The sequence below is a fragment of the Pygocentrus nattereri genome, chromosome 29 (genome assembly GCF_015220715.1).
Source record: "Pygocentrus nattereri isolate fPygNat1 chromosome 29, fPygNat1.pri, whole genome shotgun sequence".
NCBI lineage: Eukaryota > Metazoa > Chordata > Actinopteri > Characiformes > Serrasalmidae > Pygocentrus > Pygocentrus nattereri.
Window position 1 is genome coordinate 18,016,879 of NC_051239.1, and position 24,707 is coordinate 18,041,585.

At 41.4% G+C, this 24,707-nt stretch overlaps 1 protein-coding gene across 7 annotated transcripts in view; it reads right to left on the minus strand.

Annotated features, from left to right (window-relative positions):
• Nucleotides 1-557: 557 nt before the first annotated feature.
• LOC108412246 (membrane-associated guanylate kinase, WW and PDZ domain-containing protein 1-like) overlaps nucleotides 558-24,707 on the minus strand; it is a 220,101-nt gene continuing 195,951 nt past the window's right edge. For 5 of the 7 annotated variants that reach the window (XM_017684182.2, XM_037536225.1, XM_017684180.2 and 2 more), the window contains 6 exons: nucleotides 21,945-22,148; nucleotides 13,450-13,537; nucleotides 13,144-13,198; nucleotides 9,611-9,754; nucleotides 7,266-7,404; nucleotides 558-3,777 (listed from right to left, as the gene is read on the minus strand). In XM_017684182.2, coding sequence (XP_017539671.2) covers nucleotides 2,714-3,777; nucleotides 7,266-7,404; nucleotides 9,611-9,754; nucleotides 13,144-13,198; nucleotides 13,450-13,537; nucleotides 21,945-22,148 — 1,694 coding nt within the window. In that variant the 3' untranslated portion in view covers nucleotides 558-2,713. Of the gene's footprint in view, nucleotides 3,778-6,765; nucleotides 6,855-7,265; nucleotides 7,405-9,610; nucleotides 9,755-13,143; nucleotides 13,199-13,449; nucleotides 13,538-21,944; nucleotides 22,149-24,707 lie in introns of all 7 variants that reach the window. The other 2 variants (XM_037536229.1, XM_037536227.1) reach the window with 2 other exon arrangements.

The following is a 24,707-nucleotide window of genomic DNA, read 5'->3' on the forward strand; positions in this document are numbered from 1 at the left end:
CATTTAACCATTTTCAAACCACTTACTTGGAGTTTTCTTTCAGAACCTGTTAATCAAAATGTTAAATCAGGTGTGCAGGTAATGGCATTTAACAAATCTATGTGTTAGTGTATGTTGTGCTGGTGTGACTGGAGTTTTTAAACACCTCAGTGTCGCTGCTGGACTAAGAATAGTCCACCAACCAAAAATATCCAGCCAACAGTGTCCTGTAACCACTGAAGAAGGACTGGAGGATAAGTAGCACAGTTATTTACAAGGTACAAGGTGCTGTGTCTGATCCACTCGTACCAGTGCAACACACACTAACACACCACCACCACGTCAGTATCACTGCAGTGCTGAGAATGATCTACCACCCAAATACCTGTTCTGTGGCGGTCCTGGGGGGATCTTGACTGTTAAAAAACAGGTGAAAAGGGTGATAAAGTATGCAATGATTGTAGATATAAGGTAAGTGCACTTAATGTAGTGGCTGGTCGGTCTACACATCACAGTGCATCAAGCCCTCATTACAAAGATACATTCTGGACAAAGAAATGAAAACCAGGTACAGAGAATTTGTGAATTTGTATGGAAAACTTTATTTGATAATAAAAATAGCATTCACAGACTTCTTTTTGATAGCTACATATACATTGCGATTCATCTCAAGGAGAAAAAAAAGCTTTACTGGATAAGTCAACATCTACTTGTACTTAGACTAATGTTATGTATAGCTTCATGAGTCAAATAAAGCTATGGACAATGTTGTATCTATATATGCATAGTGTTTCATAAAAAAGATTGGCCCATATACATGTACTGCTTTTCATCGACACAGAAAAAGCATTTAAGTCCAGATAACATTGCAGAGAGACCACAGACAGTATACAAGTGCTCCATAATAAAAAGGCAGGCTATGCATCACGAGAGATATTCAACCCCCTCCCCAAGAAAGGTCAGATCAACCCCATTCTTTTCCCTGGCCCCGAGAAAACGGATCAACGTTCGGTCCTCTCTGGTTTTCAAACATCTTTACACATGCCTGATCTGGAGTATAAATTACACATATTATCTATGACTCACAGCCTCCACCTGAGGAGTATAAACACACCATATCGTGTTCCTCAAGGCGAAGGTCTCTCATAAATTCTCTTTTGTACAAGAAAAAGGCAACGGTCTCCTCTCTTCCACAGGTTGCTAGTAATTACATACAGTAGTAAAAGTCTGTACACGAGATGGTGGCTGACAGGTTATTGGTTCAATACAGTACTATGAAGACGATGATGAAAACTTGCTCTGCTTTGCCATCGTGTTTAGAGATCGCTTCATGTTGGTTCAACATCATATACACAGGCACATACACGCGAAAAAAACTAAAAAAAAACAACAAAACACATTCATACGAGACGCATAGTTTAGCCTTAATCATTCTCCAGTGCAAAGACACACAATGGCTCAGTTGAACAGATTGTACCAGATCATCTGCCGTGGTTCAGGCTTCTGTTACTCATCGTCTATGGCAGGCTCTAGTTATTTTTCAGGCCAGTACTGATTTAAAAGTGCTAAAGGAAGTCTACAGACACTAAAAAATCTTTGCCAAGGCTTGAAAAACCACAGAATGACCTCCTTGGGGCCTGAACACACAAGCGTCATTTACTCAGGTCAAGCTCTGTCAGCTGTTCATCCCGTCAGTTCTGTATTCTGTTCTTTCAGACTTGTAGACCAGACCTTCAGAACGATGGGTAATTTCCTTAGCTATCCCAGATATGATCTCTTTCCAATTGTTCCCGTGGTGATTTCTGATGAATATCGTCTGGTTCGGGACTTTCTGAATAAAATAATGGATTTGAAACCTGACATTTTCGTCTGGTCGGGAAGTCTGGGAAGAGGAGCGCTCTGCCCTTGTGCAGCAGTCCACGGCATTTTGCGCAAGAAAATTCAGTGTGATAATCATACAGCAGATCAGGATCAAGCATCCGATTTCATTTAGGAAGGAGAAACTACGACAAGCGTCCTGTCGACTTCCTTTATGTGCCAATTCTTCAAAATAAATACACTTTAAATATATTACTTCATCAGACAGTAGCTTTATACTTTGTGTCTTTTTTAAATTTTGCCTTCACTTGAGATGATCACGCACACATGTAAACACGGATTCATCCAGGAAATGTACAAACAAACACTCAAGGCTTGTGCTCTGGTCTGCAGAAATGCAGTTATGAGGAATCGGGGACACACAGCACGCAAAAAAAAAAAAAAAACAAAAAAAACAAAAAAAAACCCAAACAAACAAACAGTCCAAAAAGAGTTGAGCATCGTCTTCACACAGTTTTTCTGGTGCATGTTGAGGAAATCAAAAGAGAGTGGGCAGAGGACGATTTAATAAAAATATCTAAAAAACAAAAGACCTAGATCTCTCAACTGAACCAAGACATGGATTCGCGCAAACCTCACTCTCTGATCAGCACAACACTGTAGTTATAAAAAAACGAACAAAATGACGCAAGATTGTTCCGCTGCTGTATTTGTGGCTGAGTTGTGGAAATCTCTGGCTTGGAAAATGTGCAATCAATCAATCAATCAATCAATCAATCAGACAGTCAACCAATCACTCATTCAATCAATCAATCAACCATTCACCCCATCAGCTTGTTTAAAAAGGTGTGATGTCGTCAGTCGTCCAGCTCCGCAAGTGCTCATGTGTGGGTGGAGTCTTGTGGCTTCCCCGCGCTCAAATGCTGAGGTCCGTGTGGTTTTCTTTGTAAAGCCGCCTCTTGGACTGAGGGTGCTGGGTAGGAGCTCTGCCCGCATTGGTCCCGTTTGCGCCGTTGGCCTTCAGCGCGTTGTAGTAGTCCTTCAGCCGGGGGGTGGCGGCTTCCTCTAGGTAACTGCTGCTGCTGCTGCTGTCCGACTCCCTTCGGTAGCGTCTCTCCGGCGTGCCGTTGCTAATACTGTCACCACGGCTGGAGGGAGAAACGTCCCGCAGCACGTTGCCGTTTTTCAGGCCTCGTTCAGGCGTGTGGCTGCGGGCCAGCAACACCGCCTGGGCGTTGTTGGATCTTTCCGGAGTGGAAGTGAGGTAACCCTCCTCCCGTAAGTAATTCCTGCCCGGAGTGTGAGCCTCCCTCTGGGGACGCAAATGCCTGTCGGGAGTTGCGGCCTGCTGCAGCAGGACTTGGCTGGACGCGCGAGAGTCCGGAGAATAGTCGCGCTGCCAGCGGTCTGTCCGCCGGTCCACGGACTTGGCCCTGCGGCGGTCCGGAGAGGAGTTGCGCTTGCGGCTGGGGGAGCGGTCCAGAGAGCCACGGCGTGTCTGAGGCCTGCTTTGGCTCCCCCTTTCTGGAGAGCGTTCATAGCCTCTTCCCCGAAGGTCCCGGTCAGAGGACTTCTTCCCAAAGCCACCCTCCTTCCTCAGCGTCTTGAAGAGTTTGGCGATGCCGCTTTCTGACTCTGATTTCTTGACTTTGCGGCGTGAGTTCTTTTTGTCGTTTTCGGGAGAAGGGGAGGGTGAGTGGGCGCGGGGGCCGGAGTGGTTGCTGTTATTCCAGGTGTGGTGGTGGTGGAGGTGGTGAGGGGCTTTGGGATAATGGGCGTAGTCCTTATATTCCTCCCTCCCTTGATCCCTCTCTCGTTCTCGCTCTCTCAGCCGGTGCTCCTGGGGCCAGGGTGGTGGATGATATTCTGATGTGTAGCTGGACTCCGATGAGAGGTGAAATCGGCCGTTGGACGGCAGGGATCTCATTTCCGAAAGATTTTGTGGCCCGGGTGGGGCAGGGTACCCGTCATTGGGCCCGTCTGGAAAGAATCATGGAGAAAGTTGAAAAACACTGTCTTGATATCTTGATACAATCTTTAGGAGTAAATTACTTCGTTAGTAATGGTAGTGACTCGTCTTTAGCAAAGCCTATAAAAAAAGATGTACTACATGTAGTAAGCATGAACAACCTTGTCAATCAACTAGCCTGAAATATAAAGATCATTTTGACAAAATAAGCCATGTCTAATTGGTCATACATGCTTAAAACAAGATACATTTGGACTACATTAGGTGTTACAACTGCCTCTGGTGTTACCCTGTTACAAAAGCATAACATGGTAGCACACCAGAGGGTTGTTAGAATTTGGCTAAACTAGTGCTCCAGTAACACAAGTGACATCACTTTTAAACTTCAAACGTCAAAAAACATCAAGTGCATCCCCTTTCACAAATCTGTCACAGACAAATAACAGAGGGTCCATGCAATACGAGAACATGCACTGAGCAAAGCCTGTAACTCACAGAAACATAACATTTTCCCTTCACACTGGACTGGACTTCATACACGCATCCATGTATTCTTCTATATATGTCCTAGTGGTGGACGAACCCCTATCTGTCTCTATTAGCACTTCCATCAGACAGTGTGGTACGCTTAAGAATCTGTGATCACGCATTTTGCTGTAAAGTTGAATTTGGTTACCCTACTTGACACGGTGGCAAGTGTTCCACAGCGAGGCGTATGAGTGGTGCTAGAAACAGCGCCGATCACTGACTGATCAAAAGTAATTGTCAAGTAATCGTCAGAATCGTCACCACCAAATCAGACAGCTGCAACTGAAGCTGCTGCATTTATTTGCAATTTACATTGATCCATTTCAGCATCTCTTTTTTTTTCAGAATATATAATGTTATCAAATTTAAACTTACATTAGTACTGTAAGATTAATAATATGTTAATAACTTCCTTTATAAGTTAATGGCTCACACTGCTAAACGAATGCCTTACAAACCAGACAGTTGGTTTGTTTATTGGATTCAATTTTCAGAAGGGCACATTTCCAGAAAGAATACATACTATTTTGCATTTTTATGGACTGCTATACATTGTAGTTAAAGTGCATTTATACATGTAACCACTGTCAAGGACTTCATGTATGTCGTAAAGGTTTTATTATGGAGAAATTTAGTAAAATCAGAATTCCTGTTAAACCTTCAGGTCCTTCATATCATGTGTAAAAGGCACAACATTTAAAAACTAAAAGGAATAAGCCTCACAACCTGAACACCATAATTACAGTATTATTACAGTATGTAAACACAAATCACTGTATAGTGATATTTACACTGGTCTAGATTATATATTGCCAAGGACTACTAGAAGTCCTTGAGAGTCCTTCAGAGTTTGAAACTCCATCCATTTTTCTACTGTTGTTTGTGTTTCCTATGAACACAAGTGTCGAGTGGCCACCACAGAACCTCCTAAAAACTCGTCTTACTTTCACAAAAACCATAACATAAGGAGAAATGGACACAGATGCTCATCAAGTAGGTTCTGGATTTGGATGAGTTGCATTCCGTGCTGTGCCGCACTGTCTGGTGGAAAACTCTATATAGCCACATGGCCACATAACATACTTGCAGCTCAGGCTTGTGGTCTAGTTGTCTGAAACGGAATCAGCACTTTTGCTCTTAATGTTTAGAGATCAAAGTTTGCATTTTACAAGAATGTAGACCAAGTTGTGCATGTAGATTTACTACAGTCACACTTATAGTAGCTTCATTATAGACAGTTGATAGGGCTTAAAGCTATCAGTCAAAATGGCTTATCCCCTTAAACCACTTTAACCCCTTCAAGACTCTTTAACCACACACTTTATGTGTAAGCTTCATAATTAGAGTATAATTTATTGCAGTTTCTGGATAATAAAACCAACTAATAACTGAATAGTATGCCTAGAGTTAGGTGTTAAATTTCCAAACTACTTAGAAACTACTAGGTTTACATGGGCAGTTTCATCATGGAAAAATTAGGCATGGACATGGGGCTTTCACACATCTATGACTGTGAACTGCTAAAGGGGTATTCCAGCCTAGATATTTAATATTGTCATGTTATGTAATATTCTATACAGCACTGGATCCCTTCAGCCTCAATAGTTTGACAGAATTAGCAGCATGCATTGCACAACTATATTATAAAACCATCTGGAATCCCCCCAACTTGAAATGAAGAAAATCGCTGATGTACCACTGAGGTAGAGGCTAATATACACAGACGTCACTCTCAGCTTCCTAGCAGACAGTCACTTCCTTCTGAATTAGTCCGATAATTAAAGCAACTTGACATCCAACTCAAAGCACTTGTTGTTTAAAAGTTCCCTTCCACCTTGAAGACATCAGAAGGGGGTTTTCGTGGGAAAATCTCACTTTCAGGACTATCGTGGCACCACAACAGGAGACAAGTGAGTATGTTTCCAACAGATGTAGCAATGGTTTTATTCTTCATTTTGACTGGAATGCCCCTTTAAGTTCACTAAAGTAGCTAACTAGTTAGCATAATGTGTGGTGACAAGATCACGCAGGATTATAAAGGAGGTCTAAGTCGTTCATATAAGCTGTTAGGCTACTGTATGTGTCACACATACAGTACTTACATAAACGTACATCATCAAAGTTGTTACATAAGCCATGTAACAGAGGACAACAGTCTGAAAGAGGAGCACAGCAACAAACTGACAACATCAACCACATCTTCACCAGTCGCACTCAAGCGTTTCAGTAACATGCACGTCTGAGGTGAAACTCAGTGTAAGGGTACGGATCCATGCTTCTTCATGGATCCCGGTGCGGGTTCAGAGTCAGCGCAGTGTACTATGGGTAACATGGATTCACAGTGGCGTGATGAAAGCGTAGCAAAGGTGAGGTGGCGTAGCAAGGAGTGGGTCTGGGATGGTGTGAGCAAAGTTCACAGGCTTTAACAGGACTTAGGGAGGATTCACAAATACGAATGACGCTCTACAAACCGTGGTTTGGTTTTGGCCCATTAGGTAGAAGCAAGGCTCTCCCAACTTATCATTCCTTAGACAAGCAGCGAGATGGGGAGCCATCATCGCTGAGGCAGGATGAGCAAGAGCCCACCAGGACAGAAAAAGAGAGAGATAAAAAAAGAAGAGAAAATAAAGAGAGGAGAGAGATGTTTAGATCGTCAGCAGGGATAGAGAAAGGAGAGGCGTTCATTTTTAGACTTGTTTACACCAGAGTCGTCTGAAGATCGTTTGCATAAAATGACCCAAGTCTTAAACGAATGTTGAAAATAAGGATTAAAAACAGCAAAACATCAGGGCTCTGATAGAAAGGAGAACAGCTCAGTAGAGGAGACATTAGGAAATCATGACGTGAGGTAAAATAGAGAACGAGATGAGCTAAAAAGAGAAACAACAGCAAGAATAAGAGCCAATCTGAGAGCAGATGATCTTGACAAACTGAGACAATAGAGGAGACGTGAAGGTCTAGCTGTACCCACCATACTCTGGCACAGAGCCGTCTCCTCTCTTCAAGACGAGTCTCGCCCTTCGGCCGCCGTTCTTGATGAGCTCGATGGCACGGGAATGCTTCATATTCTTAGTGCTCTCTCCATTAATCTCCAAAATCTCGTCTCCTACCTGAAAGCGAGAAGATTGGATCCACACTGTAAATCACAGCTTTTCTGGGGGGTGAGGTGCAATTGGAAGCTGAAACTTTGCAAGGTGCACAGTAATACATCATCAAACACTAGTTCTCGCCAAACGTCCACTTTGAGCAATCAGACGGTGCTCTAGAGTTTACTGGGGGATTCCAGTGATTTAAAAAAAACTCATTTGAAGTTTGATGAGCGGTTTGATGTGAAATGGTGAAACTTATTGACTCTGATTTGCTTTGCAGTGGTGGTGATAAGCACCAGGAATCGAGATGCCCACAGCACAAATATAGACATTTCATTTTCTATCCAAAACCAGCAGTAAACCCACCTGGCTTTTACATGTGTTATATGTAAACTTAATCACAGTTAAATTGTCTACAAAATGAGTTTTTGGGGTGAGACTAATTGTTTATTTTATATAATAACAGTAAGCTCACTGGCATTAAACAAGTCAGACGTCTCCAACATTCTTCATAACCTGAAACGTTCCTCTAGAAATGTGTATTTCTCATCTCTCTCATGATCCTGTTTGCATCCCACAAATAAAGAATCGGTGGAATTTTGGCTAATTGGCTAAATGTTGTATGATTAAAAAATAATGCACTAAATTGTCCTAATTTAAATGTGTAACTGACTTCCACATGGTTAAAAATACATTGTCAACACAACTACTGCCTACTAACTTACTAAGTTAGTAAACTTTAAGGCTTAATATATTTTACTCATGTGGAAATGATACACAGGTCAATCCAACGCATTTATTTCTTCAGCCTAGAAAATGCTCTACTAACTACTCTGGCAACTACCAAGATACAGGTTGAGACCCCTGGTGTAAATGATTAATTAACATGACAGTATTAATGCATGTTATTCCCACTGTTGAATGTAATTGGCTCATTCTCAAATGTGTAAGCAGAAGGAAGAAAGACTTAAGAAAAACAGGGCAAAGGCTGCTGTACAGACAGCATGTACAGATGAAGTATGTGTAACATTTCACTTCTCCACCCACACAGTTAAACAGTGGATGCTGGATTTCATTTCTAAAAGAATATGTGATTAAGAAACTCAGACCAGCATGACGATAATGGCAATTTCAATTCAGCTGCTCCACACTGTGCACACTACTTGATTTTAGCTCGATTATCCAGCCACAGATCAATTTTTGGGATCTGCAGCAAACCACTAAATGCAGCTGTGTCTACAGTTTGTAGTGTGAACAGTTCAACAGCATGATGTTCCCACTCTGCGCTGACAGTTTCAAGCATTGCGCCTAAATGACAAATAGCAGTTGATGGGCAGTAGCCAACGCTAGTGCGACAGAAAACTCTCAGGGAGTGAAGCGTGAGCAACCAAAGCAATAACAAAATGGCAACAGCGATCTTGAAGAAAAGATGCATGAATATAGACCTGGGCTGCTGCTCAGTGCTACTACAGCTGAGCTTGACCACCTGACCCCACCCCCCTCTCCCCCTGCCTTTGCTCCTCTAATGATTTTCTCATTGATGACCAGAACTTCTCACAGGGAAATGCTGATGTTAATCTCATCATTTCTCCTAAGGGGGGTTTAGGAGAAACAATTTAGAAATATTAATATAATACTGAGACCTGCTTTATTTCTCTTAGGAAAGATATTTTTCCCTGTGGCGAAGATTACTGGAGAGTACTCGTGGAGAGAGGTCCATCTCTAAGAGCATTTTAGCGATCTGTCCCAAAAAAGCATTGATAAGTGTTGCTCAATTGTTGCAGGCATGTGAGCAGAGGTTAGTGTTCTATTGTCACTGGGTCGGGAATAAAGTGAGTGGGAAAAATTCAAACGTGATGAACGCATTTAATAAAAACTGGTTTTCTACAGAGAAGGAAGCAAGAAGCTGTTAGCTGTGTGCAAAGGTTTGAGTGTCCCTTGCTGATTTTCTTCTAAGTGAAAATAAGTTTATACATCTTATCTCTGAAAACACTTCCGCACATTTTAATGCATAATTGTGGTTTATATGCTGAATTTAAAACAGTGTAAAAAAAATAAAACATAAAATGAGGCCTGAGCAAAAGTTATGGTACAACTCTTTTTCACACATTGCCATTATTTTTGGTTTCTGCTGTCCATCAGCGTGTTGACCTTGTTGACTGTTGATGGACACCAAATCATCCTTTGAACATGGCCTTGTGCAGCTCAGTGTGAAATCCTGTCTCACCCTCATCTTGCCATTCCTCACTGCAGCTCCATCTTCTGCCAGTCTCAGCACGTACAAGTCCATGTTATACTCCTTCCCTCCTCGCAGGCTGAAGCCAAAGCCTTTACTGTCTCTCTCCAGATCCACCGAGTAAAACTCAGCATCCTGCATTTACACACACACACACACACACACACACACACACACACACACACACACACACACACACACACACACACACACACACACACACACAGAAACAGAAACAAACAAAAAGTTAAAGGAAAAGTGAAGAAACACATTAGGAACTGAGGATGCAATTTCAACAGCACAGCTAGAGGAACACTTCAAAATTACACCTTGTAGGCAAGGTCAAGTATCTTCTCTATAGGAGAAAGACTGAAGGAAACAGCAGAATCTTAATTCAGTCACTAGTTGAAATAAACAGACTGACTGAAGAGTAATACATTTCACATTGCACTTTACACTTTCATTGAGCCTGGCAAGCCCGAGTCCAGATGTCATTAAGGTCTGGCTCTTAAAAAGAATACAATCGATCACTCTGGTGGAACTTTGGTCATGAATGTTTAAGTGTGACTCAGCACAGCCAGGAATATGGGCAGAATTCACTTCTACAGCTGAAACGCTGCAACTCTGTACCCAACCGCATCAACAACTACAGGTTCTTGTTCTGTGACCCAGATTCACATACTGTGTTCAAATGCACAGAGTCCAAGATAAGGCAGGTTTTACAAACAGTGCTGACACAAACTCAGCGTGACTCTAGAGCAGTGGAGACGTGTTCTCTGGAGTAACAAATCACACATCTCCATCTGGCAATCCAATGAACGAGTCTGGGTTGTCTGGTGGTTTTCAGGAGAACAGTACTTGTCTGACTGCATTGTGTCGAGTGTAAAGTTTGGTGGAGGTGGGATTATAGTGTGGGGTTGTTTTTCAGGAGTTGGGCTCGGCCCCTTAGTTCCAGTGAAAGGAACTCTTAAAGCTTCAGCACCAAGAGATTTTGGACAATTTCACATTCCCAACATTGTAGGAACAGTTTGGGGACAACCCCTAGCAAGGTCCATAAAAGTCTTCTGGAAGAATGGTCAAAAATTCTCAAAAACACACTCCTAACCCTTGTAGAAAGCCTTTCCAGAAGAGTTGAAGATGTTATAGTTGCAAAGGGTGGACCGACATCATATTAAACCTTATGGATTAAGAATGAGCGAATACTTTTGGCAATATAGTGTATATTAATTTGTAATAAACAGCTGAAATTGAATATACCAGTTTTTCCTTCAATTCGGTCCTCATTTTGAATTTTATGCATGAAGGTGCAAGAGTGCAACCTACTCTGGTCAGTGATGCACAAGTACAACTCCACTTCATTTGAACTAACAGAGCCATTGATTAAGGAACATAATGGTGATTAAGCCATCCTAAATGTCGTTTACAGTACCATTTCAATGTATAGCCAGGGTTGGGATAGCTACTGAAAAATTAGTAGTTAGCTACTCTTTAGCTACTTTCCCAAAATTTGTAGCCAGCTATAATTTAGCTACTTTTTGAAAACTTTAGCTACTTTCAAAGTGCGACTGTCAGAACATTTGTTTGTGAATCTCCACCTGACACACCAAACAGGCCCAACTGACTGCGTGAACGAGACACTGTATTTAATCATGTGCCAGAAAGAAACACACAATTGAAAACCTGCAAATACACAAAAATAAATCACCAAAATTTATAACCAACAATCAAACTTACACACCCAAAGGCGTGACATCCAACAAAAATTAAGACTAAATACAATTCAATCATTCCAGGTTTTTCTTTAGAAAAATCAACAAAATAACTGAATACAAACCAGAGAATTTTGTGCAAAGTGCTGTTAACTGTTGAAATAAAACTGCTCCAATTTAAACATTTCAGCAAGACACACAACGATCCTGCATAATATTATGACCACCTCCTCGTTTCTGCGCTCTCTGTCCATCTTATCAGCTCCACTTACTGTATAGCTGCACTTTGTAGTTCCACAGTTACAGACTGTAGTCCATCTGTTTCTCTGATACTCTATTACCCCCTTTTACCCTGTTCTTCAGTGGTCTGGTCCCCCATGGACCCTCACAGCAGGTACTATTTGAGTGGTGGATCATTCTCAGCACTGCAGTAACACTGACACGGTGGTGGTGTGTTAGTGTGTGTTGTGCTGGTCTGAGTGGATCAGACACAACAGTGCTTTTGGTGTTTTTAAACACCTCAGTGTCACTGCTGGACTGAGAAAAGTCCACCAACCAAAAATATCCAGCCAACAGTGTCCTGTGACCACTGATGTGGGACTAGAGGATGATTAGCTCATATTGTTCAGCAAGAGATGTCATCTCTCTCTTTACATCGACAGGGTGAACCGACAACGCAGGTGTGTCTAATAGAGTGGACAGTGAGTGGACACAGAGTTTAAAAATGAGTGTAGAAACAAGGAGGTGCTCATAATGTTGTCTGATCAGTGTATGCCCTTCCCATGCTTCGTTTTGCCCTCCCCAGACAGCGGGCGTGCACAATTTAAGGTGGAACGGGAAAATTTCAACAAGAAAGTGAAAAAGAAGCTGACTTTAGCTTTACTGAGCGTTGAAATGCATGGAAAGGGATAAGGGGGTTGCTCCTACTGGACAGGTGGGTAACCTTAACTGATTTTTGCTGTTTCACAGAAACATATGCTTATAAAAGCAACTGTTTAGCGTCACAGCAGCAACTGTAGCAGCACTTTGCTAACCCACTACTACTGAGCTAATGTCAGCTACACTACTTGCTGTGTCGTTGTTCACACTGACGTTATATCGTGGTGTGTGTACAAGGTTTGCAAAGCGTTTTATGGACACAAAGTTCTAACAAGGCGTTAAGAATTTATGAACAGAAAGATTCATTTATGCAAGCACAACCTGCTTAACCAACAATACACAGTTGTTTTGCAAAATACAAAAGAACTGCAGGCTGTAATTGACATAATTTAGATTATAAACATCTAAAATACAGTCTTATAAAATTTATAGCGCAAAGTGTTTTGTAATTTTCCTCTTTTTGGTTTAGGAGCATTATTTTGCTGTTGGAATGCAAGAATGGAGATGTTAAACCGTTTCTGAGTCTTGTCTAGATCACTAAACAGCTACATGTGTCATTAAAAACAGACTGAAGAGCTTGTAAACCACAACCAGGGTAGCTGACTGGATGTTATCTTACTATAGTATTCTTTAATTCTGCAATTCCTCTTCTTTGTACACAGGTTATTTTTGAAAGCATTTCATTGACAAAAATGCACTCAGTTTTTCCAGAATCCTTTTCAAATATGGCACTGCTGTTCATTCCGACTTGCTCACAGACTTTAGAAAAATAAAATACTGTAGAAATATTGTAGTAAGTATTGGTTAAAAAGGCTTTGAAATATCTTAATGTTACATTTTTACTGTTAAAAGCTGCTCTTTTTGGAGTTTTGGAGAGCCTAGCCACAGCTAAAAGACATGCACAGCAAAGTGGCATATGTAGAATGCAGCTCTTACCTGATTGGAGGTTTGCGTTGCAGGTGGGGGAGGGGCCTGTTTCGATTTGTTGTTCCTGAGGGAGAATAAAGATGGATGACTACAAACACATCCCTAATGCTGTCGATCTGTCAGCCTGTCAGAATGGGACAGAAATATCCCCAGCGGTGCGTCAAAAAAGATTGAGTGGGGTGGATTACGTTTCTCCTTCTGTAGACGTGAATGTGATTTGCTTCAGAAAGAGGATGAACCAAATTCAGCAGGGGTTTCAGGCTCTGTGTTCCGCAAATGAATATTTATTTGTACGTGAGTGCAGACGTCACTCACCTGGGCTCGCTGCTGCTCTGAGGCGTGTGTGTGGTGGTGATGGTGGCTATCTTCTCGGCATTGGTCAAAAGAGAGGCGTTTGAAGACTCTATTCAGACAGAGAGAGGCAGGGTCAGCAAAACATTCCGCATGTCTTTGAGGTTAATTAAATACGGCTTGCAGGCTATAGGAAAACGAATGGAAGCTAGTTTCTCATGATCGTAAGAAAAACAACTCAAGTTCCAGGTTCATTCTTGTTCGTCATGCCATTTGACTGATGAAAATCAAGGGTGGGCCGAACCTTGAATATCAGTGTGGGAAGTGGGACTACAACTAAGCAGTGATCAGACACTTACAAAGCATTGACTTCATTTATAAAAATATAAACTGCTGTCTTTTGCTTTGCGTACAGAAGCAAAAATGTCCCACATTAACACATCTTTTCTTGTTATTCTGGGATTTATGACGTCAGGTTTAGCCAGAAAGGGAAAGTTCATGAACAAACTAGGTTTGTTCAAAACTTAAAGCAGTTGCAGAACACAGCCGGTAGTTTTTGATAACCTAGTCACGGTGGTGTGGTGGGTAGCGCTGTCGCCTCACAGCAAGGAGGGCCCGGGTTCGATTCCCCGGCCGGGCGACCGGGGTCCTCTCTGTGTGGAGTTTGCATGTTCTCCCCGTGTCTGCGTGGGTTTCCTCCCAAAGACATGCAGTCAGGCCAATTGTGTAAAAATGATCAAATTGTAAGTCGCTCTGGATAAGAGCGTCAGCCAAATGCCGTTAATGTAATGTAATATAATGTAGTCAGGTTAATGCAGTAATTCCAGGTAGTTGCTATGGTGTTGCTATGAGATTGCTATGGTATTCCAGGTTGTTGTTAGGGCGTTGCTTGGTGGTTGTAAATGACATACTACACTGCTGTGTGTGCACCCAAATACTCACACAAATCTACAGTTACACAGATTCATGTGAAGAGCCAAGCAAAGCTACACAGTAGTAGTACTGCCCTCTAATCATGTAAGGGCACCAAGTCAGAGGTCAGGATTTTTTTTGTTTTCATAAGCCAGCTGATATTTCAATGAATGCATTTACTGCTTTCATTTATTTACATTTATTTGCCTCACCACGTTGCAACCAATTCACATTCTGCTTGTTGTAGAAATCTAACAATTTTAAAAAAGTACTGTAATCCTCAAAAAACTGTGTTTGGGCGATTATGCAACAATTGTGACATTCCTACCTAAAGCACCTAATGTATGCAACTTTTCGTGTACTGTGATTTTTGCTGTTAGAACTTCTACTGGCTCCAAGAGAAAACTGCTGTACATCTTATACTTGGCAAATAAAAATAATCTTATAGTAGTTCTGGCTGAAAAGCAGAAGCAGGCTGTTCTATTTGTTGCTGGTTTTTGAGACAGACTTGTTTATGAGCCTCTAGTCTGAGTGTGGAATAAAGCTTGCCTACAGATACTACCAGCCTCTCCTGATCTTACACTTATCTTCTGCTCTCATTTCTTCTGCTTCACTCCCCCCCGTGCCTATTCTCTCTAGTGTTGTCTCTTCCATTCCATCTTCTTCCTTCTCTCCATCCCCTCTTTCTGCCTTTCTCTTGTAAATCCCACTACTTTGATTACTGCAATCTTTTCCCTTCCCTCCCTACTCTCTCTCTCTCTCTCTTCCATTCTCACTATCCAGTATTGCAATTTCCTTCTTTCCTTCCTTCTTTCTCTCTCTCTCTCTCTCTCTCTCTCTCCTCTCCATTATGCCATCTTCTCCTCATCTCTTTCCCTCTCTCACTGCCTCTTTCTCAGTATTCTCCTGTGGTGATGGGGTAAAAATAGCTGCTCCTGTCGTAGTCTTTAACACAAACTGCCATCCTCCTTGCACGCCTGTGTGTGTATGTGTAAAAGACCACCAGGCAGGCAGCAATCCTGCCACTAAAACTCCCCCCCGCCTTTTCTTTCAGAGCAGCACGCACCTTTCCCTCCTTCTCACGGAAATGTTTATGAACTGCATGGTTAGTCGACCTGGCACAAAGCAGCTCTGATTGGCCCGCTGATGATTCCTTTCAGCCAATCACCAGACTTCAGTGTCTACTGTTGCACGGATGTTTAAGATAAGCCTACATTTCTTCTCCCACAATGCAAGCCTGTTCATATTGTTGCTTCATTCGTATTAATAAGCACGACACCTTGTGCACCATCAGCTCATTCCATTCAATGCATGTGCTACCAGTTCTAGATATTTCTGTCAGCAATAAGACTGACAAATATCCCCTCTCATTAAATGAGTACAGAGCCTCTGAATGTCAGACACACGCTAGTGTGCAATAAAAGATCAGAATGGTTTGCACCACACAAACTAATTTAACCCTCTATTGCATGAATTATCACTTAAATATGATAAAAATGTTTTGATGGTTTTTGTTATTTAAATTTGCTTAAATAATGGAAAAATTAAAAAAAAAAATTAAGTGGGGTATTTGGTAAATTGTTGCCATATGCCAACAACAGACAGTTGTAGCACATAACCATACACCATAAACACAAACTTTTCTCTAAAAACATAATTTCTTTGAAAACAAGACAAAACAAATGCAACTTATACTACAATGTACAACCCAATATTCACATATATTGGAAATGAATGCAATTTCAATTGGTAATTGCAATGTATGATAATAACATCATAATAATAATAACAAGAATTCCTGGTCCTGTGATGTCATAAAGTATTTGTCCTTTTAAAGTAACAGACACAATTAATTACGCACAATTAATTAGGTAAACACAGATTTCATATTACTGCTTTTCAGTCAAATTTAGATAAAGGAATTGTTGCCATATGGCAACACTGTGCAGTAGAGGGTTGAGGCTGGGTTTAGTAGTAAATATTTACATCTCCTAAGCAGGTGTAATCGCTAGAGAAACCAGTGGAAACCACATAGAAAGCACAACACAGACCAAGGACATGACATACGCCATCTGCTGTGATTTTACTTACAGCTCTATTACACACTTCTATAATGTAAGAATAGCTCAGTTGGAATGCATTAAAGTCCCTGTAGTTACCGAGTAATAAGCCAAAGTATGCAATAAACCTGGGATGTTACATAGTTAAGCATGAACTGGTTCTATATAGAGCTCATGGCTCTAAATAGAACCACTGCTTTTACTAAAGAACCATTGATAAACCACCTTTTTAAGTGTTTATACTGCTGTTGGATCAGCCATGAATCGTCTTTTTAAAAAGCTGCATATTAAATTGTCACAAGGGAATATCAAAGAATAAACAGACAATAGCTACAATGTGTTCAGTTTTATTCCGTTTAACTTAATAAAAACATTTTAAATGTCAGGTAAACCTATTTGGTAGGTTAACGTTAACAGGCCTTTTATTCTGGGATGTCCCTTCACCAACAATTTTAGCAGCCTATCAATATAAACCCGCTTTTTATTGTGCAAACCAGCAAAAACAAAACTGAAAAGATGTAAAAGATGCAAATACTGCCTTGACCTTCTTTTAAATGCCATTATGCTGTTGATTACGTGTTTTAGGAATACATTTTATTGTGACAGTAATGCAGATTCATAAGCATGACTGCACTGTTCAGCCCATGGACCAGCCAGTTACTGTCCATACTGTCAACAGCGAAATTAACACGGGATATTTTCACTCTTCAGTGAAGCATTCTCAAGCCTAATGGTTATTATTAACAGGCAGCACAGAGTAATAGCTGGTTGTGGATGTAGGGCAGAGATGGATGATGGATGCAGGTGGATAAGAACACGATGCTCTATAAATAAATAAAGCAGTTTACCACAGAAGCCCAAGGGCGTTCCTAAAGCACTACTGTACTGAACTGGGGTCTGTTTTTCATGGCAGTTTCTTGTACACTATGACGGTAGTCAGTAATCACATTCTGCTGTGTAGATTTCATTTATTAAAATGCTTCTCTATGACAAGTGAAGTACTACGTCACAGACGGGACAGGTTTGCTCAATATTTTCAAAAAATGTTCATGAGTAAGTGGTTGAATGGATGAGGAGACCTACATTTATCAGCAGGGGTGAAACTGGTGGTATGATTTGGTGGTATATACTAATAACTACTTCGTATGTCTGTCTTGCTGGTGTACAGTTAGAGACTGCAGCCCACCTGTTAACGCAGAATACGTTTTAGCCATTCTGACACTGGCTGGTTCTTTTTCTCTGATCCAACTTATTAAACCTCATAAAAATCTATACTGCACATCATGAAAATGAACTACTGTGATGTTATGTATTTGCCACATTGCCCAACCTTCCCCTAGCCCTTCATCAGCAGTCAGTTTACGTACATAGAACCTCTGTTGCTTGGCCTTTTTTCCGTGGTAACATTAGGAACACTACATGCAGTAATACATAACTACATTAGCTTCTCATTCTGGGGATGCAGCTGGCAGTGTCGCCTTAAAATAATCCCCAAAGATGACAAACTCCATTTTTTTGTCTCTCAGTGGTTAACATTTGTAATCCCCCTGGCTTTCCTTTTTAAAGATCCACAGATCTTGCTGTATTTAACATTCTCTACAATGGGCAGGGTTGCCATGTACAACAAAAATCTCGAGCCCAAAAAAAACCATCCATCAGAAGCTAAAACAATTGAACTGTCTCTCATAACATTTTCAAACTAGCCCAGTTACTGTAAGCCCACAACAGCAGGTGACAAAGCATCAGGCAACCAGTCTTTCGTATGGGAGTAAATTAGTTGTAGCTGTGATTTGGCAACAAGCAGCAAGCAAAATCTTTTCAACTCTATGCAAATATCCTATGACATGGTGAAGCGACCATAAATGATTCGCTCAAACAAAAACCTTGGACCAAACCTAGAAACAGGAGTCTGGTGTCACCAAGCTCTACCTGTGTTTTCTTGCTACCAGCATTTGTTCCTATTCTCAGCAGGATAATATTTTTCTTTTTTTTGACCTCGGAGATGGCATCCCCTTGCATCCCTACATGACACATGACACGTGTCTCTAACTGACACAGGTTAAAAACCCCAGCCACACTGCTGTGCCTGATACACTAATGCCAGCATTACACAATAGTATGCCAGTACCAGTGTTTGGAGAATGCCTCCGCCCCATCAACATGCCAGCCCAGTTCAGTACAGTCTGTACTGTACTGTACACTGGTGGACATAAGATAGCTGAGGGAAGTCTAAAGTCAGTCTGCAGACAGATTTTAATTGGCCCATGGCTTCTGTTTAAGAATGTGTTATTAGTGGCCTGCTAGCCAGTATGTTGTAGTTTTTCCTTTCACCTGATGGTGGCAGCACCATCATTTGTGAATAATGTTTCATCCCTTAGGTACACTATTTCCAAAAGTATTCACTCACCCATCCAATTTACTGAATTCAGGTGTTCCAATCACTTCCATGGCCACAGGTGTATAAAGCCGAGCCCCTAGGCCTGCAGACTGCTTCTACAGACATTAGTGAAAGAATGGGTCGCTCTCAGGAGCTCAGTGAATTCCAGCGTGGTGCCGTGATCGGACGCCACCTGTGCAGCAAGTCCAGTCGTGAAATTTCCTCACTACTAAATATTCCACAGTCCACTGTCAGTGGGATTATAACAAAGTGGAGGCGATTGGGAACGACAGCAGCTCAGCCACGAAGTGGTCGACCACGTAAAATGACAGGGCGAGGTCAGTGGATGCTGAGGGGCATAGTGCACAGAGGTCAGCAACTTTCTGCAGAGTCAATCACTACAGACCTCCAAACTTCATGTGGCGTTCAGATCAGCTCAAGAACAGCGTAGAGAGCTTCATGGAATGGGTTTCCATGGCTGAGCAGCTGCATCCAAGCCTTACATCACCAAGTGCAGGGCAAAGCACCGAATGCAGTGGTGTAAAGCGTCGACACTGGACTCTAGAGTAGTGGAGACGTGTTCTCTGGAGTGAATCACGCTTCTCTATCTGGCAATCCGATGGATTAATGTGGGTTTGGTGGCTGCCAGAACGGAACTTGTTGACTGCATTGTGCCAAGTGTAAAGTTTGGTGGAGGGGGGATTATGGTGTGGAGTTGTTTTTCAGGAGTTGGGCTCAGAACCCTTACTTCCAGTGAAAGGAACTCTTCATGCTTCAGCCGAAAGAGATTTTAGACAATTTCATGTTCCAAACTTTGCGGGAACATTTCGGGGATGGCCCCTCAGTGACCAAAGCAAGATCCATGAAGACGTGGAAGAGTAAGTTTGGTGTGGAAGAACTTGACTGGCCTGCACAGAGTCCTGACTTCAACCCGACAGAACACCTTTGCGATGAATTAGAGCGGAGACTGTGAGCCAGGCCTCCCTAACATCAGCGTCTGACCTCACAAATGCGCTTCTAGAAGAATGGTCAAAAATTCCCATAAACACTCCTAAACCTTCCCAGCAGAGTTGAAGCTGTTATAGCTGCAAAGGGTGAGCTGACATCATTTAAAACCCTGTGGATTAAGAATGGGATTTCACTCAATTCTATATGCATTTGAAGGCAGACGAGTGAACATTTTTGGAAATATAGTGTATTTTGACATGGTACAATCTGACCCTCGTTAAAAAGTAGTTTGAACACCCCTGAGGAAGGTGAACCTCGTAAAGCACTGTGTAGAAGTACGAAATATGGTCCAGTAAAAAAGTAGCTTGTAAGTATAAGTCAATGATAAGTAGTGTTGCTGAGTAATTATCCGTCATAAACCAACAATTAGCTCAGTTTTGTCTGCTGTCTGACAATGTCATCTGCTGACAAATCTTAGCTGCCAAGTGTAATGGCTTCTTTGATCAGTTCCATTGCTTTATGTTGTCATGGCAACAAGCAACAGTCACCATAATGCAGCTGTTTGTTGTTATAGTGATGCATTGTTATGGTAATGACAGTTGTTGTTATGGTGATGAATACAGGTCGCTGGGAGGTCAAAAGCAGGCCCTGTCTTAAACACAGCAAGCTCATGAATAAAACAACACATCTGAATAACAGACTTTGGTCACACTCAACACACAAACACGCTGATGCAGACAGTCGCTCACACACACACGTTTGCATTCTCCCTCATGCACATCTCTTGGGAGCCTCACACACAAGTCCTTGGGCACAAACACACACATTTACACTGCACACAGTTCCTTTTTGCTGCTTATTCAGCCATAAGACACAAAAATACACATTCATACACACACATGCACTACAATACTGCTCACTGTATTGCTTGAGCCACTAAAGCATAAAGTAGCTGTTATTATATTTAGAAATAACACATACAATGTAGACTGAAATACTATAAGCCAGACACCAGAAGGTATATTAAGATGTTATGTTTGATATTTCAAGTTGATTGGGAAAGAGCAGGAAGTTACAAAATGACGGGTGAGTCAGATTTTTTTCAATATTTGTAATGAAAAAAAACAAAAAAACAAAACTGAATAGTAAATCAAAATGTATCAATTTATTTGATCAATTTAGCGTCTCTGTAATGTTATAAATTAAAAGGACCATGAGTTGTCCGAACTCCATATTCCACCAGGGAGCAGTGCAGAACCTGCTTCTTACATTTGATTTTAATCTGTTTAGTCCATAGAAGGAAAGACAGAAAGACTACTGCAGCCAGCTAAAGGCTACGACAAGTTCCACCTGAAGACCACCGCTACAGCTGTATCACAGAAAAGTGAGGATAAACAACAGTTCATATTATACTCTACTGCTCTACTGGTATGAATTTATTCATAGCACCCGTTTCATTAGGCAAAGGCAGGTGGACCCCATGAACCCATGAAGATCCCATGCAAATCAAAATTAAATATACTGTATGTTTTGTTGATAAACAACCTATACACATTTTAAAAATAGTTATTTTAGCAGTTATTTTCACTCCCCATGGTTAAAAGGGACTATTCCACATTTTTTATGTTATGCCACAAATCTGCAAAGACAACTCCATAATAATATATGTAAATATGTAAACTTATTCTTATAATATTCGATTAGCTATATCGACAAGGTGATTCCATTAGCCAAGATACAATTCGCATCACCTGGGAACCCGGAAAAAAATGTGCACCTGGGAAGCACATGACCATTCCTGTCCTTTGCCTTGGGGCCCACAATCACTAAATGAGTCTAGTGACACTGGTTTCAGGAAAAGGTGAAAACAGAAGCGTAGCTTTTGTTTCTCTATCATAAATACTTCATATTCGCTTCCGTTCTTCATCTAAATTTGAAATCACATGTTGGAGCTAATTTCAGTGCCATAATTATGAATTTATAGTGATTTCTTGCCGAATAAACTGCCTAGAGATTGAATCACTTAATCACATTTCACATGCCAGGTATACTGAATGTACATTTTACTTTAATTTTAATTTAAACTCTTTGTTATATAGCTTTATATAGCTTTCTTAATTACTAAGGAATCTACAGCTTTTTTACATTTACTTGCAATAAATTTGGTTTTATTTTGCTATTTTCCTTCTTTTAAATAGTGGTGTACATTCTCACACACTCACCGTCTCCTGGGATGATGCGCAAGGTGACCGTGTTCCCGGCCTCTTTGATGAGGTTGACGATGTCCGAGTGGGACTTGTTGGTGATGGAACAGCCGTTGACAGCCAGGATTCGGTCGCCCACCTTCAACTTCCCGCAGCGGTCCGCCGGACTCCCCTCAATGATGCGACCTATTTTATGGGGCATGGCCACACATGCATTTCCAGCTGCCATGTCAACAGGAGCATAAGTGTGTGAATGTAATAGGTGGGGGGTGGGTAGGGAGGTATTTGTGTGACAGAGAGGAAAAAAAGAAGACAGATACAAGAAAAGAGCAAAGAGAGAAAGGAAGAAGTAGGAAATGAAACGGGAGAGACAATGTTTGTGTATTTTGATTTCGGGAAGACATGGGGAACAGTGGAGGGAGAAGAGAAAAAAGAAAGAACAGGATTAATTCACCAAGCAACCAAGCAAGACCTTCTTATAGCCCTGCCAACCATTCGATGAAATTACCCACCCAAATCAGATCCTGTTCAATTGACCTGTACATGCTCCCCCCCACAAATTAATACAGTCTTTCATAGCGACTTTAGCTAGAATGGACAAGCTTTACAGAAGGATGGCAAAAATTGTATTGAATCTGATGAGAAACTGTAGCGTATAACTCAATTTAAAATGAGTGTTTTATAAATTAAGTCACACTTATTTTGTTTATGTATGAAAGGTCACAATGTTAGGATAGACCTAGTTTTCAGGTCATTAACATCATAACCTACTTTACCACTTACTGTAGCATGGCTGGGCTGAAGTTACATTAATATAACATGACTGAAATTACACTGCAGCAGCATTACTGAAATCATGTCACTGCAATTAACACAAATTACTGTAACACGACGGAAGCCACGCTACTGTATTATGAAGTTCCAGTAGTTGGGTTGGAGTTCACTGTTGTAGCATGGCTGAAGTTAAGTTGCTGTGGCATGACTGAAGTTATACCACTGTATGACTGCTGAAGTTACACTACTGTAGCATAGCTAAAGTTATGCTATTATGGCTGAAGCAACTTCAAAGTGTGCTATTAGTTAATAACACAGTTTAGTAAAAGTCACTATTAGGTCAAATGAGATTTGCGTCAGCTTTCTGTAAATCTTGTCCAACCATGGGCGGAGCATGTGTAGGTGAAAAGGGTGTTGAGCTGACAGTGGATAGAAAAGTGACCTGGAACTGTGAAAAGCAATGCAGAGTCATTATTCAGCTTCGTGCTCACCACCAAGCAGCGTAGAGACGTGGGCATCCCTTTAATTCACCGCAATTAATCAAAGAGCCGGTTGACGTGTATGTGTACAAAAGTGGGGGTGGAGCTCCAGATGTGTAAAGTAGGGTTTGTGTGTGTGGAGGGAGACCTATAAATCACTGTCATGTAAAACACACTGCTCAGGGCAACTCTAATCATACAAGTTCTCAGTATGCAACAGCTGCTCCTCTAGACATCATTACACACACACTCACACACACACACACACACTGAGAATGGGGAGACAGATGACTGGATGTGCAGTAATTGAGTTTCTGTCGTGTCTCAGGATCTGAGGATAGATGGACTCTGTAGTGGTCAGACTCTCACTCTCAGACAGACACACACTCATGTTTCTAATACATGACCGCACTGACCACTGATGGTACTACAAGCTTTTTCTATTCCTCTGTCTGTCCTTGGGCAGAGAGATTAATCATTTTGATATTGAAATTGCAATTGTCAAATCACACTTTTAAGTGTAGGCTGTATTATCAACACTGCTGTAGTGCCTGTAGATGAGTTGGATCAATCAAAAGCAACCGCAACTAACTGGCAAGCCTCAAACCAGAAAAAGTGGATATGCTTGGTTCAAATACAGGACTTAATTTATAGAAAATCCTAAACCAGGGGAGTTCAGTGTTATCCACAAAGGGCTGGTGTAGCTTCAGGTTTTCAATCCAACAAAGTAGGTGTACACCTGATCGGCTGTTGAAGACTGAGACCAACTGATTACACAAGTGGGCTCAGGTGTGCTCCTTCTTGTTTGGAATGAAAATCTGGCCCTTAGCGGATAGGATTGGACACCCCTCTCCGACACAATCTGCTAAAAGTAGACAGATCAGACCTAAATCACAGAGCAGACAGAGCGCTGATAAAGAGCCATGGAGCAATGTAAAGCTCAAAGCAGAGAACATACTAACACCATCAGATCAAAACCATGCATCTATATATATATATATACTTTAAACCATGTGACTACAGCTGCCTTTAACATTTTGCAAACATTTCATGTGGATGGACTAATGAAAATATCTAAAGTACAGTAAGATTAAGATTTTACCTATTGGAAATTTTACTTGAGCCCTGCTAAATAAAACTGACATAACCATGCCAGAAACGGGTCATGGCAGATGTCACATGCTGTCATGAGTTGTCATGACAGATTTTGTTCCATAATATGTCCAGAAAATGCAAAAGCTTTTGCTGTGTACTCTATTTAGGGACATCATGACAATTACCGGTAAAAGAAACACGACACTGTTATAAGACTGAACATAATCTGCTGTGAAAACTCGTGACATCGTATGACATCAAAGACATATACAACCTATAAAGCAAAGAGCAGCACTCTAACTGTAAGACAGACAGACACACACACTCACACACACACACCTGGCAGTCACAGATCACAGCGCAGACACTGCACAAACACAGCCACATCTGCTCCGACCCATTCAAAACACTCATCAATTACCTTCGCTCTAGA